Source organism: Poecilia latipinna, unplaced genomic scaffold (genome assembly GCF_001443285.1).
Source record: "Poecilia latipinna isolate Pla-1442-1.1 unplaced genomic scaffold, P_latipinna-1.0 Scaffold1308, whole genome shotgun sequence".
Lineage (NCBI taxonomy): Eukaryota > Metazoa > Chordata > Actinopteri > Cyprinodontiformes > Poeciliidae > Poecilia > Poecilia latipinna.
Window position 1 is genome coordinate 175,570 of NW_015113924.1, and position 15,634 is coordinate 191,203.

The 15,634-nt window shown below is 41.3% G+C and overlaps 1 protein-coding gene across 7 annotated transcripts in view; it reads left to right on the forward strand.

Annotated features, from left to right (window-relative positions):
- The window catches only part of vav3 (vav guanine nucleotide exchange factor 3), a 111,100-nt gene that overhangs the window by 89,392 nt on the left and 6,074 nt on the right, over positions 1-15,634 (forward strand). For 5 of the 7 annotated variants that reach the window (XM_015055292.1, XM_015055299.1, XM_015055298.1 and 2 more), the window contains 7 exons: positions 1,667-1,797; positions 4,907-4,972; positions 6,081-6,115; positions 7,025-7,141; positions 8,734-8,821; positions 9,067-9,196; positions 15,381-15,467. In XM_015055292.1, the coding sequence (XP_014910778.1) occupies positions 1,667-1,797; positions 4,907-4,972; positions 6,081-6,115; positions 7,025-7,141; positions 8,734-8,821; positions 9,067-9,196; positions 15,381-15,467 (654 nt within the window). The remainder of the gene's footprint in view (positions 1-1,666; positions 1,798-4,906; positions 4,973-6,080; positions 6,116-7,024; positions 7,142-8,733; positions 8,822-9,066; positions 9,197-15,380; positions 15,468-15,634) is intronic. The other 2 variants (XM_015055293.1, XM_015055294.1) reach the window with 2 other exon arrangements.

A 15,634-nucleotide genomic window follows, 5' to 3' on the forward strand; every position in this document is an offset into this window, starting at 1 on the left:
AGCCACGGAGCAGATGCTGAAAGAAAAGCACGGCAGATATAGCTGTGCTAGCTCACAGTGCTACGCTGCTGACTTCTCGTTTATTTGGCTTTCGTCATGCCAGCACTCGTTTTTTGTTTACTCTTTTTTTTTTGCAATATTCTGGCATTGCCAAACTCAATTTTTTTTTCCAGAATTCAAAAATAAGATATGTAGAAGTCTTTGCATTGTGCATGCAAGATGTGAGGCTGGCATGAGTGGATGTTTCACAAAGGCAAATTTGATCTTTTTGGTTGAAAATCTTTACTAATGTAATTCAAAGTGAAGAAAAACTATTTTAATAAAGCTTTTTAAAATATTTCAAATCTTTTAACTCAATGCACGAGGCACTAATACTCTATAATTGAACAAAAATCACTATTGCAAATAGAACAAACTGTATTATTACTTTTATTGGACTTTCTTTCAGACTGCACAGCAAGGAGTCAGGAACATGATGTTAGCAGGAAAGCAAAGCTCACTCCCACTTATCTTTTTGTCTGAAAGCAGAACAACACGGTGCACTGTGTCTTATCTTTAATATTTAAATGAATCATAGGTCCACCTGACTTGTAAGACCAGCAGACTGAAAAACAAGAGCGTTACCATCTGTGTGTGTGTGCACGGGTACACTCGTTCTTTCTTTCCGTCGTATACATCTACCTCGAAAGCCATGAAGAGTTCAACAAAGCAAACATACCCCAATACCGCCGCCACACCACTTTAGATTAGCTTTAGTTGGCATAATGAAATGGGGGGGAGGAGAGAATTAGCAATAAGTAGCACAGAAAGCTTAAAGAGCTTATGTAAAGCCTCAACCCAAATAAAATTATCTGGAGATAATATGTATGCAAATATGTCAGATGTACGCAAAGTAAATCTGGGGAAATCGTCAAACAACAAACATAAACAAGTAGTTTATCTCGTAGTTTCGATGGAGTACAAAAATATGCAGTGTCACGTTTCAAAATCCCCTTTTTTGCCACACAATATTAAAACATTGAAAAATCACATGGTGGTTTAGTACTTAAACAGAAGGCAACTCCTCCTCCTCTTGTTTTTTTACAGGTGTTTTGCTTTTCTAAAACGTGTCTGTTTTGAACATGGATTGGAAGCATCAGACTTAATAAGTTGTACTCAGAACAATCTCACTGGTGGAGTCACTAATTGGCCATTAAGGTTGGTCATGTGACTCACTGGCCAAACCCTAAATATTACATCTTAAGTTACCAACATTTCAGTTCAATTAAATTAATTGACTTGTTTTGTTCACCTGTCTTTAGGTACGAAAAACAAAATTACATTTCTTAATCTCATGCTTTGCGCCGATAAATCTTTACCCACCTCAGCATGTCAAATGCTTGAAGTGGCTCCTCCAACCGATCAGATTTATGAATAACTTAGCTCATAATTACTTGACTGCTTGGGCTCACCTATAAACTTTGTGTAGACCATTAAACTGTCAGCACCAGCATTTTTCTGTTAAAAAAAGAAAAATGAGCAAAAGTGTTTTTATAAGTATTATTCAAGCAATATTAGCCAACAAGGCACATTTCTTCCATCTACATGCGTCAAACTTAGCAAAGCCTTTGTGTTTCTCTTGCTACTCGCTGATCCCACACAGTGGCTAATTGTCTTCGTCTCACAGGTCTGCCCAAGATGCTGGTCATCAGGAACTACTTTGGCGTGCCGAGTCCTGCCTCTGGTCCGGCGCTCTCCATCCAGACCGGAGACATCATCGAGTTAATATGTGCCGACCTACACAGCCCCTGGTGGCAGGTTAGACATCTTTCTCATCTCCTGATTGCTCATTTTAACTATCCCCAGATACTAATTCATTTGAAAATACATAGTGTTTACCATTCTGTAAAGTTTGAGTTTGTCAGTGTTTTACATCCAGGGGGTCCAAACAGCCTTAAAAAGTCTTAAACTCGTATATTTAAAATGAAAGCCTTACATATTGTGCTCTGACAGGAGTATTTAATCTTGCATATTCTATGTAGTTTACTGTTTTTCCTCGCTGGACTTTACTGGTACGCAAAGGTTTGAGTCCTGATATCTTCACCGCACTCTGTGATATACGGTGGTTGCGGCTATAGCTAGCTGCTAATTTTTTGTTTTTAAAAAATGTATTTTTTTTTCCATCAGTTATACAATCATAACATTTGTCTACCAAGGGTATAATAATGAGTACAAAGGAAATACTGTCAAGTGTAGAAAAGAAAATGTTCCGATTGATTTACAGACTACATAGCTAAAACCAGCTGCTATCATAAGGCGCTTTCGCACTGCACGGAACGTTACGGAACGGAACGTTACGGAACGGAACGTTACGTTACGGTACGGAACGTTACGTTACGGAATGGTTCCAGCCCTGTTGTGTTCGCATTACTCTGAGGGTGCCATTGAAGCGGTGCCGGATGTCATTATTTTTAAAACTATATAGTAGTGAGAGCCAGCTGTCAATGGAAAATCAACGTCTGACTAACAACCAGCGGCCAATCAGCTGCTGGTTCTAAGCAGAACCGCTTGGCCGGCACAATTGGAACCACAGCTCTTGTGGTTCCATGGGGCCGGGTTGAACCGGTTGCAAGTTGTGATGCGAACACGCTCGGAACCGTTCCGTTCCGTACCGTTCCATGCGAAAGCGTCTATACTCTTGCTAGCTAGCTGGCTAGCTTTTTTACATGCAAATGTATCGACAGTTGGATGGACGACATTCGTCTTTGTTACTGGATCACCTTTGTTGCCAACCCATACAATTTATTTATTTGCAATGTTTTTCTTGTGTGTGTGGATTTCTGTCATGTTACAGGCCTTAAAATCCATTCATAATGGTATTAAAAAGATCTTAAAAAGCCTTAAATTTGAGTTTTTGAAACCCGCAGGGCGCCTGGCATATATAATCTGTTACAGATATGTTCACTTGGGTTGAAATAAATTCAACCCAATAAAAATGTGACGACATCTCTGCACGAATTGCTCCACTTCTTCTCGCTAGCATTTTGACACTTTCTGCTAACAAGCAGCAAATACAAATGACATTCCAAGGCACAGTTGTTGCCCCAGCAGACAATTAAAAACACTACTCTACAGTTCTCAGCAGGAAGTCGGATTCCCAGACGCTGGATATGTTTGTTTATTGTCCACGCTTACTGTTAGGCGGAGGCGAATCAGGTTTGAACTTTTCTAGAACTGGCAAGATAAGCTCCTTCCAGGGAATTTTCTACCACAGCAGTCGCCAACCCACGTGGACATGGAAGTCAGGCTGAGTCATAACTACATTACCTGATGGCTGAAAATGTAGCTTTTTTTTTTTGTCACGGGTTAGGATTGCATCATATTGTGAAGTCTTGGCAAATCTCACTACATTTTGCAAAAAAAAAATCAGTTAATTATGTGGAAAAACTTTGGGTGTTTTTGTTTCCAGGGTTTGTGTAATTAGATTTTATTCAGCAGCAGTTATGAGTTTGTTTTGACAGGCCTTGTGACTGAAGTCATTATCAGAGCAAGCGCGCAGAAGACGGCAGAGCTTCCCGCTGTGCTGATAAGATGTCCTGAGGTTGCACAGATAGGAAAAGGAGGGCAACCAAATGGGCTTAGCATGCATGTTTCTGGAATGTCCCTTAAAAAAAAAAACACACACTTGTTCCTGGAGTGCAAAATATAAGCTGCCTCAGGCTCCTTATCTAAACCTAGAAATCCCTAAAATGTCTAAATCTAGTTGGGAAAAGAGATCTCTAATGTGCTGCTGCTCCAGCTGCCAACATCCTTATTGCTTTGCAGCTTTTACAGAAAAGCACACTAAGGCTCTCTTTATAACTCAAAAAAAACCTGATGTGTGGAAAATATATGCAAAGGACAAAGATCACATGCTTGTGTGTCTAAAAGGAAAAGGAAAAATCTTTAACGTTCCTGAACTCCTGGAAGGAAGGTCTCTAAAGTAAATGTGTAGGTTTTATTCAGTAGCGTGCATGAATAGTTTCAGGTCACAGGTCCAGTGGTCCTGCTTGGGCTGCAGTTTCAGTGATCCAGTGAAACAGAAAATCCCTGCTGGTTTTTCTTTTTCAGTGTTTGCAGCTGCAGGAGCAGCTTTTTCACTTTTTGATATTTCTTTGGCATCATTGTTGAAAGCATTTGTGTCTAAACGTAAACCCTCTAGATGTTGAGACCTGGCATAGCTGAAGAATTTGGAGCAAGTTATTATTATTTCAGTCACTTGGCAAATTTCTGGGTTGTTTATGAATTTATTTTCATGTGAGTCTGACATCTTTATTTAAAACTTTGGTGTTCTATCTGGACAATGATCCCAAAAAGGCTTTAAGCTGGTTTTGAAAGGGATAAAGTGTCTCATCGTTACTCTTCAATGGCTTAAATTTAATTAAAAAGTAGCTGATTTTACTTAAAACAAAGTCCATGACATGAAACGAGCTTATTTAAATGAACTCTGCCAAGAAGAGTGGCCAAAAATTCAGTCAGAAATATTCCAGGACCTTCCAGAAATGTAGCTTTTTGAAGGTTTAAAAACTTGTAATCAACCTCAACTTATAACTAAGACTTTTATTCTTGTATTTATAACTTTAAATCTTATTATGATGTTTATTCTCCTAATTATGACTTGAAAACTCATAGTTCTGACTTACAAATAAGAAATTATGACTTCAAAACACAATTACAATTTCATGTTGATGAACTCTGAGTTTTATCACCAAGGGAGGAATTAAAAAAAAAAAAAAAAAACTCATCCTCTTCCTCTCTTCCTGTCAGGAGTTATTCCAGCAACATCTAACCACTGCTGTACATTTGTGCTGCCGCCTAATTGTTCTTGAGTTATGGAGACACAACCCGGCCAGATGTATGTAACACAATTATCTCTGCGTGCTTTCAGGGCAGGATCCTGTCGACGAAAGAGGCTGGCTTCTTTCCAAGCGACGCCGTGCGGCCGTGTCCTTGTGTAAGCAGCTTTTACTTCCAGTCCTGCCAGTAGCGATTCACGTAGCGGGCCACAATCTGGAGATACCAGGGGCTGCTGGGAGGGATGGCCACTGGGTTTTTCTGTTTCGAGGACGATTAGCATGTTTTACTTTTATGTGATGAAATGCAGTCATGTGAAGCAATTGGGAATCGCTGCAAGTATCGACTAGTCCTGTCACAATAAGCAATTAAACTAATGACAAATGAAAATGATAGCTTCCACTTTTTTGAAGGGAGACTTTGTTTAGAGAGACATCGTGATCAATTCTATTTTTGGTTTTGTTTATTGTTTTATTTTGGTTATTTTAAAATGTCTTTTAGTTCAGGTACACATTTTAAGCTTATTAGCCTATGAGAGGGCTAATAAACTTGCATTATTATGCCATTATCAGTATTACTTGAAAATAGTCTCATAACAACTATACTATTGTTTATCGCAATAATTTCTGAGACGATTTATTGGTCAGCAAATTTTCTTATTGTGATTTGCTTATATGAGACCCACAACAAGCTTTTGCTACTGTAATCATGAAAAAGAAAGAGACTGTACAAGTTTAGCTTTTGTGCAGCTAGACTGTTTTTTTTGTTTAATGAGTAAAACAAGGTTAATTAAATAAGTCACTTTCTTTCCAGGAGACAAAAAACACAAGAGTAGACATCAATTTGTGAATATATCTTCATTTTTTTCACATTGCTGTAAAAACCAAAACCAAGTTTTCAGACACAGTTTTGGTGAATGTAAAGATTTACTTATCTCAGATTTATACCTTTCTTCGCAGTTGCTTGTTTTGCATATGCCACAGACAGACGGACTGTTACTTTCCATTTGCTGAAGTTCAGGCTGCATCAGAAACATGAGGTCCGCTGCAGATAACAGTCTTATCGCCGTATCTCAGTGCCGTAAAGATAAGGAGAGCATTGAGCAGTTTTACTTGTGGAGCAGCACCAAGTCAACTTGAAAACAGAACTGACGTCAAGCTATGTCGTTTTATGGGAGCAAAGGGGTGCGTGTGCATGCATGCATGCGTGTGTGTGTGTGTGTTGACCTGCCACAGGCTCACGTCTCTGCTGTTCCCCTCTTGCTGCAGGTGCCGAAGCCTGTCGATTACTCCTCACAGCTATGGTGAGTTCACAAACGGCTGCCGTCCTTTGGGTTTGTTAGAAGGCTCAAATGTAAAGTCTTTTTTCATACGTTATGCGACCGAGAACAAAATCGTTTTTAAATGCAGAGGTACGAGGGATTCCTTTGGCTTTTGTGAATTTGCCGTTCAAAATGATTGAACTTGTTCACATTTGGTTATGTTACATAGGCAACAACTTCAGCACATTTTAAAAAGGTTTTACATGACATATCGTAATGAAGAAGAGCCTTTTTTTTTTTTCCTTTTAAGTAAAAATCTGAAAAGTGTGGCATGCATTCGCATTGTGGATTGGAGAATCTGTTGACAGAATAGTTATTGTTTATGGAAGAATGAATTTACAACAGAAGTCACACAGTGACACAATTTAATGGTTTAGGTAAAAAAAACAACAAAAAAAAAACGGTTCATTTGTCAGAAAGTTGAAATTACAACTTTTCAAACCCGCAATTCCAATTTTTTCTTATTTATGACTTAAAGACTTGTAATGGACTTCAACTTATAACTACGACTTTTCTTCTTGCATTTATAACTTTAAATCTCATAATTATGATGTTTATTCTCCTAGCTATGACTTGAAAACTCAGAGTGATGACTTAAATATATGAAATTATGACTTCAAAACACAATTACAATTTCAAGTTGGACTTTTTTTTAGCCCCGACTTTCAGTCTGACTAAGCTTGAGCTATTTTGCCAAACACACAATGTGCAAAGCTGGTACGTAAATCCTGAATGACCAACACTAGCTTGTCATCTCCACATGACAAAATATAAAAAGGTAAAAACAGTAGGAATAGTTTTACAAGGCATTGAATGTTGGATAATGACAGCGAAAAGCTCCACTGAGCTAAAGGTAAACGATTAAAATCTTTTTCTGTTTTACTGCTGTAGGTTTGCAGGTCCAATAGAGAGATTTCAGGCAGAAGCAGAACTCATCAACAGGGTCAACAGCACCTATCTGGTCCGCCACCGCAGCAAAGAGTTCACAGAGTACGCCATCAGCATAAAGTAAGTCTGCATTCAGATAACATGAGAGTCTGTCGCCGTTTAATCTCTGTTGCGTTTCACTGAGTTAACTGGAACGCTGCCGACGTTCAGATGAGCCAACCTGTCTTTCCAAAGACCAAGATGATTATTGTCGTCTTTTTTTTTTTTTTTTTCTTTTACCCACTGCTAGTTGACCGCATCTCCGTGGCTGCACTGTTATTTTTACTTAGCCAAACCACAGTATTGACCAGCTGCAGCTTTCATCCACGCCGCAGAACTTGACAGACTAATTTGCACCTTATCCGACGGGCAATGTGGCGATCGCCGTTCTCCAGGCCAAGCCTGCGGTTAGAGCAGCATGCCGACGCCTCGCTCAGCTCCAACGTAATCATCACGGCTCGACGTAACAGCCACAGAAACAGACTCTGTGGTTTTTAATTAAAAGCATACTGATGTTCTCGTGTCATCTCATAGTAGAACCTCTGTCTTTAGAGCTTCGTCTTTCCACCTTCTGGTGCCATTCCAGCTATGAATCTTGTTTGGTGTGTAGATTTGCAAAAATAGTTCAGATTTGATTTGATGTTGAACTAAAACTTCAAGTCCTGCCACATTATAATTGGATTTACTGCCATCGTAATATCAGCGTGTGCAAAGAGTCGGGTTTATTTGCATAGCACATTTTATCAGCAAGGCACCTTTTACACCATAAAAGCAATTATGAAACGAACAATAAACATTGCTTTTACAAAATCACCAAGCAAATACATCAGATATATTGGCTAATATTCCAGTTGTTATTAATCAAAGGCAAATTTGAACAGGTGTGTTTTTAGCTTCGATTTAGAGGAAGTCAGTGTTTCAACAGATTTTTTTTCCATATTAGATAAACATAGAAACTATACGCCTCCACCAAAAACCGCTTGAAAGTGTCACACACTCGCACTTTAAATGCCAACCATATATTTGGTCAGTTGGACGGACTTTAGCTGCGCTTGTTGCCTGAATGTGGATGCATTATTTTTCATTGGCTTACAGGAAGTGGTGAAGAAACTGAGGTTGTAACCGGTTGTTTCTGGCAGAGCTTTTGTTCTGTTTTCGCACAACATTGTCGTTGACGGTCATCGTTGCTGAGAATTCGATCTTGTTTCCTTTGAGACCGCGTGCGAGTCGATCTGAGTTTACAAGACGTTGGACGTCAGCCCAGTTCATTAGGCTGGATTGAATCCTGTTTATGAGAGAGAACAGAGTACAGTATGTGGTGGAACACCTCTAATACAGTCCACCGATTAAATCACCTGGATTTTTCAACAAAATTGCTGGACAAAGTCAAACCGTCGACATCGTTGCTTACGAAGCAACACAGCGAATGACCGATGTCCTTTATTTGCGCACAAAGCTTTCTATTCCGCCGGACTGTTGATGCAAACACAAGCATGCGACTCGGGGAAGTATTTACCCGACACCCATCACTCTCACAGTGTCACAAACTTCGGGGACCCCGGTGCATTAGAGGGACGGCCCAGGCTCTCCACCAGGGGCCACAGGCCGGCCACCGATCGATGGCAGTGATCAGAGAGGGAAATTACACTCATAACTTATTCAATGGCCCACAGGTACAACAACGACGTGAAGCACATAAAGATCCTGACCAAGGAGGGCTGCTACTACATTGCAGAGAACAAGAAGTTCAGGAGCATATTAGTGAGTCTTTTCCTTCTGTTCACTTTGTTTTTCTGTTTCTTATTAATGTTGCCATACTGTTCATGTAATGAAGTGTCAACGACTGGTTTTAGTCTAACAATGTGCACCAAGTTAGCTCTAATTAGAGATGTGGGAACAGACCTTTTCTTTTTTTAATGGTAGACTCTGGATTTTCTAAAGTAAAAGGGTAAATTACTTCTGTTTACGCTGATGTAAATGCGACTGTGTGCTTCTTCTGCATACAGGAGCTGATCGAGTACTACAAACACCACTCCCTTAGAGAAGGCTTCAAGAGTCTGGACACCACCCTGCAGTTCCCCTACCGCGAACCGGAGAACGCGGCTGTGCACCGCTTCAACAGATCAGGCAGCAACAGTGAGTACAACACACAAATGACCCAGTGTGATTGATAGGTACTTTTTTTCGAACCTATATAAAAAGACCACAGAAAACGTATATGAATTTTATAGACAAAGCTTTTGCAAAAGGAGAACTCTCCATCAACAACCTCTCCAGGCCGTTCACAGAGAGTTCTGATCTCCTTTCGCGTGAGCCCCTGTTTTATTGTCAAGCAGAACAGCCAGAAAAAAAAACAACAGAGGTCGTAAAACATTTAACCTAAACAAACCAGCAACTCAGTTCCAGGTGTGATATCTGATCTACGATCTGAGCCCAGTTCAGCTCTAGGTCAAACTGTCAACAAAGAGGGAGGATAAACAAGAGACAAAATACGACTGCTCACAGGCAGTTAGGAGGTATTCTGGTTGATAAGAATTAAGGTCTGGGAAACACAGAGTTAACTGTCTCACATGAAGATAAACAGACAGTTGTAACCTCCAGGTCAGTTTATACACACATAAGGAAGAGAACACTTTAAACAGAAAATCACAATAATACTGATTAACATTAGACTGAATATGAACTAAAGTAATAATGATAATACCAAAAAATATCTAACAGTGATACTCTTTGCATTAACCCTACTACCACCGTTACACAGTATTATGACGTTAACATGAAAGTTATTTTAAAAAAGGGTGTAACAAGATCCAGCTGCTACAAACTAGTTTCACCATCAGTTCAGCCGTAACACCCAGCTGACTGATGGTTCACGTGTGGGAATATTATTTTATGTTTTATTTTCATTCGTCTTTTTTAAGACAGTGGAATAGCTCATTATCAGAAATGGTATGCCGAAAACCTGCTGGTTTTTTGTAGGATGTTTTGTTGTGCCGACAGCAGAGGTGGGTAGAGTACCCGAAAATTGTATTCGTGTATCTTCAGCTTACTTTTACTCAAGATATACCTGATATACCTAAAAAACTTGTTTCATGTATAGGTTTGTCTTTGTATCTCCACGTCTTTAACTTATGATTAGAAAATTACAAAAACACACTATTTCACTGATCATTGTGACTTTTGACGCTTTATCGTGATTCTCATTAAAACTGGAACGGACCATGTTATGTTTATATTCATATATTTTCTTGTGGGAAAGAATAAACACCAAGGATACCTTTAATCGCCTGGCACCAAAGCCAGGTGACGAAGGTGGGGGGGAAAAAAGAAGTTAAAACACTTACCCAGGCGAAAGCGCTGCCTCCTAAACGCGCTGCCTTAATTCAGATGGGAACGCCTTGGCGGCTTTTAAAGAGCTGCACAGTGATTCGCCGTTACCGGCAGCTCAGCCTCCTGTGATGTTAATCGGTTTTGACTCGCTGTCAGACGGCGGTGGGAGAATTCCCCGAGCATGGTATTAGATTTGATAACACTCCCTGGCTGATTACTGAAGATCACATCAATTAGAGTTCCATGGGAACAGGATAATCTCAATAAATTAACATTCATAACCGGACTCGAAGAGTAAATATCTAATCCATAATCATTTGATATGTGCAACTACTTAAATCTATCATATTGTTTAGTCTTTGTGTATCTTGACTGTGCTTTGGTATTTATACCCCTTGAGCTTTTTCACATTTTGTCACATTGCAGCCACAGACGTCAGTGTATTTTATTAGAAGTTGATGTGAGAGACCAATGCAGCATAGAGTTGTGTATATTTGTATATAGCTCCTCTGCTGAGCCAAGTCTCTCCCGGCTCTAGTCAGCCATAAACTAACGATGTTTTCACATCTGATCAGTTCCAGTTCAATTGCGACGTCTGCTACATTTTCAGCTGCTGCGGTTCAATGTCACGTTGTTTCAAATGAGCCAAACTAATTGAAATACCTGTTCACCTCGTTGCCTGTGGGGGCACTACACCAAGAACCACTGAAGGAGACGACAAGAAAACCACAAAAGAAGACACTGAGCGTAACGTCTTCACACAATGCAGGGGCATCAGACATTAGCAACTGCAAGATTTCTCTGTTGTCTTCAGCAAAAGACTGCCGACCATTTCTGCCGCTTGCGCTAGACATGCACACACATTGTGCTTCCATTTACCCAGAATGCCCTGCGCTACGGTGACTTTTGGAGTGACTTGGCATTCATATATGCATTTGAAACGTGCCAGAGCTCACTTCAACCGAACCGAGACTTAGACCTGAGTTGGCTTCAGAGTTCGATTGTGCATTCACACCTCTTCAAACGAACCGGACTTTCTAAACAGACGAACCGGAGTTTGCTGAAACTGGACTAAACATGGCTGGTGTGAATGCACCGTAAAACTTTCACCCCTCACTGGGTGCTCTGGATTTTATTTAACGGCATCCAACTAAAGCGAGCTGAGCACCAGTGGACGCCCCTCTTTTTTTAAAAAAAATATATTTTTAGTTGTAACTGTCCACTTCACCACTAGCATAGCTGAATCATCCACTACTTTCTGCTGATCCCGTTAAAGTATAGTGAAGTGTTTGAACGTCGCAAAGTAACACAATGTGAATAAGCTCTGAGCTCCTGGGTATTGATTTATTTTTTTATTTTTATTTTTTGCAAGACTCTGTATAAAGCACTGACAGGGGTGTTTGTAAAGTTCATGAACCGTCTGATGTTTCTACAAACACAGTTTTACTCCGTCAAGCAGCCCAGAGACTGTCAGCATCACTGAAGGTTGTTGTGTTCTGTCTGTCAGCGGCTGAGCTGATGATTTCAGGAGCTGGATTTCCTTTTGCCTTTCCACCTTCACAAGAAAGAAACGCTTGTTCCTTTCGCGAACGAACCCAGCATCGCCTCCGAACAAAAGCGAGCACTTCAGACGCTTCAAACTGTACCGACGCACAAAAAAAACGCTGTTGATTATTTATGCATTCAGCCGCCGCAACTCTGCGTCTGTGTCATTACTGCGGCTAACCCCGATTTTCTCTGAGCATCCGGCTTTTATTTATCCGAGCTGAATGAAAGGAGACACCGTCGCTGATGTGGAAGTTAACAGGTGTAGCTGGCGTGTGAGCTTGAACGCAGCATTTTAATGAGATCATGTTTAGAGGCGAATGCATCCTCAGACTTTCACCTCAGGAGTGATTATAAGACGAAATAAAAAAGGAGGTTCTCGTGGCGCGGAAACGCGAGGAGCGACGTTTTCGGGACGCTTTTCCGTTTCAATCGCTTTTATTTTCTGTCTCATTAGCTTGGATGAATGTTTCTGGGTTGGGGAAAAAAAGGGAAGAATTGCTACCAGTTAACTGACGAACAGGAAGCAGCTTGCCTTTTCAAAGCCTGCTGTTTCCATGTTCACGGCGCACAAGCTGAGAAACGCCATCAAACCCGTTGTGTGAGCCGCCCATCAGTGGGTAATGAAAACTCTGACATCACAACGAGCGGTAAATAAGATTGCATCTGAAGCCCACGTGCCGCTGCGCGCTCGCCGCCGGTCGCGTTCAGGGGCGCGTCGGAAATGCGAACAGATTGCGCGAGGCTGCTGGGTTTCTCCGTTCTCGCGGTTCAATCTCGGCTTCAAAGCTTCAAGTCGAGGCCGCTCCGGTCGAAATTTGTTTTGTTTTGTTCTGCCGAAGTCCTCCGTCTTTACAAGGCGAGCCCTTCCTCCCCCTCCCTTCTCCACTCCTGGAGCGCAGAATTCATTTCCTCGCTTTCACATTTAAATGACTTCTGTTTATGATTGCCGTCATTCCCAGAGCGCCGCTGGAGTGCTTCCTAATTAACGCTCGTGCTTTCTCCCGCGCTCTTTGGACGGCTTTTGTCGTGTGACAGCTGATTGATAACGCGACACCGCCAGTGTTAACTTAGAACATAAACAAACAGGACGCCATGGAGCGGCTTCAGCTCGCAGTCTGTGTGGGCACTCTTGGCTCATGATTGGATTCTTACACTCATCTTCACTTTCCCTCTCTCTCTCCCACGAAATGATGCGCTGCGTGCGTGTGTGTGTGTGTGTGTGTGTGTGTGTGTGTGTGTGTGTGTGTGTACTGATTCTCAGCAGTCACACAAATCAGATTGTTCAAAAATAAAGCATGTGAAATTCACCCGGCGTCTCGGCGGCTGTGCGATCCCTCTTCATATCGCTCGCACCCCGACACCATCAGCGCTTGCTGAGCTGTCTCTAAGCGCCTTGATTAGAATTCATTTTAAAAACCACTAGAGCCCTGCTCTCCTTACAGCATATCAATAACTTGGGCCGGTTAACTCTCCTATTGCATTGTTCAAAGTGGAACATTTTTCACAAAGTTGGGGCATTTACTTGCCGCACTGGGAATTACAGTTTCACGTAGGCAAAGCTTGGCTGTATAGACTTTAGCAAGGTACAGGGGCGGAGCTTCAGGGGTTTGTGGGAGGGCCATGGACCTCATGGTTGCTAAATACTTTACAAGACCGACTGACGGGTGTAAAATATTGAATAGAATGTTGTGCTACATGATTGGCTTTATTTTCACTCTTATATTTAACTTTATGACACACAAAATTACAAGCAAATTACAAACGTGCCGCTGTGTATCCACTTGCTGCATACCTGGTTCAACGCGTCAACAATAAACCTACCTTCAGCAGTTTGCTAGCTGCTCCAGACTCTTGATAAAATGATCAGATCGCTCTCCGTGGTGCTGAACTGCTTTGGATTTGTGTTGTTTCATCCCTAGTGACCAGTAGCCTGATGTTTCTATTTTGCTGCTAAATTGTTGAATAAATAATATCTGCTTTTAATTTGCTTTTTAAATTTTATACAGCCATCAGATTAGGCCAAAGTTCTTTTGTACCCAGTTAGCCTTCAAGTGTTAAATGAACACCTGATCATTTATGTAACTTCTGCAGACGCTGACATCAGCATGGGGCACGTCTGCACTGAAGCGAAAGTTTTTGTTTTGAGATTGTATTGTAGTCTTGGATAACTTCTGTGATTGGCCAACTTCGTTTTTGACAACAAGCATCTCATCAGATCTTTTACTGAAGGAAAAATCAACGAAAAGTGGGTCAAGAGAAGCAGATCTCGCTTGTGCGTCAGATTCAAGGGCGTACCAGAGACTCAATGCAAAAGTTCTGGCTCAGGACTTTTGTATGTAAAAAAAAAATAAAAAATAATAATAATAATTTGTAATTATCATGTTATATCCCACCCCAAATTATCAGGAAGTTCATGTGGTTTGTAATTTGTTTTTCTGCTAGAGAAAATTGAGTTGCTGTAACAAGACTACATGATGCAGGAAGGCAATAAAGTTGTTGAAGATTATGCTCCTGAAATTGGTTACCTGTATGTACATTACTCTCCATCAGCTCCTTTGTCAATGGAAATTATATTTAATGAGTTTGTCATTAACCAACTTGAAGTTTCTATAGATTTTTATCAAGTTTTTTTTCACCAATTGTGTAGTACTTCAATCACAAATGCGTTAAAATTCTTTGATTTAAATGAGAAACGTTCCTAACCAAGATACAGGTGTATTTATTTGACTCAAAATTGGTCCGATTGAACATTTCTAACTGACTTCCAAGTCCGGTATTTTGTAATCCTGTGGCATTTCAAAAACGATTATAGTCTAACAATGGTTCTCGTGACCTTTAAAAGAGAAGCGGACCCACAGATTGTCGGGCATTGTACAATAAATCGAGTATAAAAGCCGGATGAACTGCAGCAACAAGGGCTCAGGGGGGATCAGCCTTTGAACTTCATTTTACCCCTTCAGCCCCCGATGTTCTGGATCTGTGTATTCGGGAACTAAACCTACCTGCACTACTTTTCCTTGAGGTTTTCAATTATAACACCTTCCGGATGTCTTCTGGTGGGCGTTGAGGACAATTTGATTTCACTCCGCTTATGGGCTTAAGGGCTGAAATCAGGCAAAACGACAAGGAATCACCAGCACACTTACAGAACAGCACAACGTTAAGCATTTGGGTTCCTATTTGAGTTGAACAGTCGATGACTGGCTGAAGTCTGTGCATGGGATAAAAAGAGAGTAAATACGGCGAAGGGCATGCACTAGTTTCTACCAAACATGCATTTGAAATAGAAAAATCCAGGTTTGGAGTGTTTTGAAAACATGTTTCATTTATCTCCTTTGCTTCTCTTTCCTTCTGCCACCCTCTTACTTCCCCCCTCCCCCCCTCTCTTCGACCCCCCCCCCCCCCCCCCCCCCCCCCCCCCCCCCGCCCCACCCCGCCATAGCTCCATTGCTCTGCGGCCTCTCTCTCGTAACTCCTGCCGGCTACAGCTTTGTGCCTCCTTCCTCTGCTCCCTTCTGGTCAGGTACAGGTATAGCTTCACTCCATTTCTCTCTCTCTCTCTCTCTCTCTTCTCCTCTCAACGCCGCCGAAGGCTGCTTAGCATGCTGTCCCGCAGCCCGGCGCCTTCGCATCATCGCACGAACCTCGGCTTTTGCACCCTTTCATCTGGCCTCCCGTTGCAGCGCTTCGACTCTC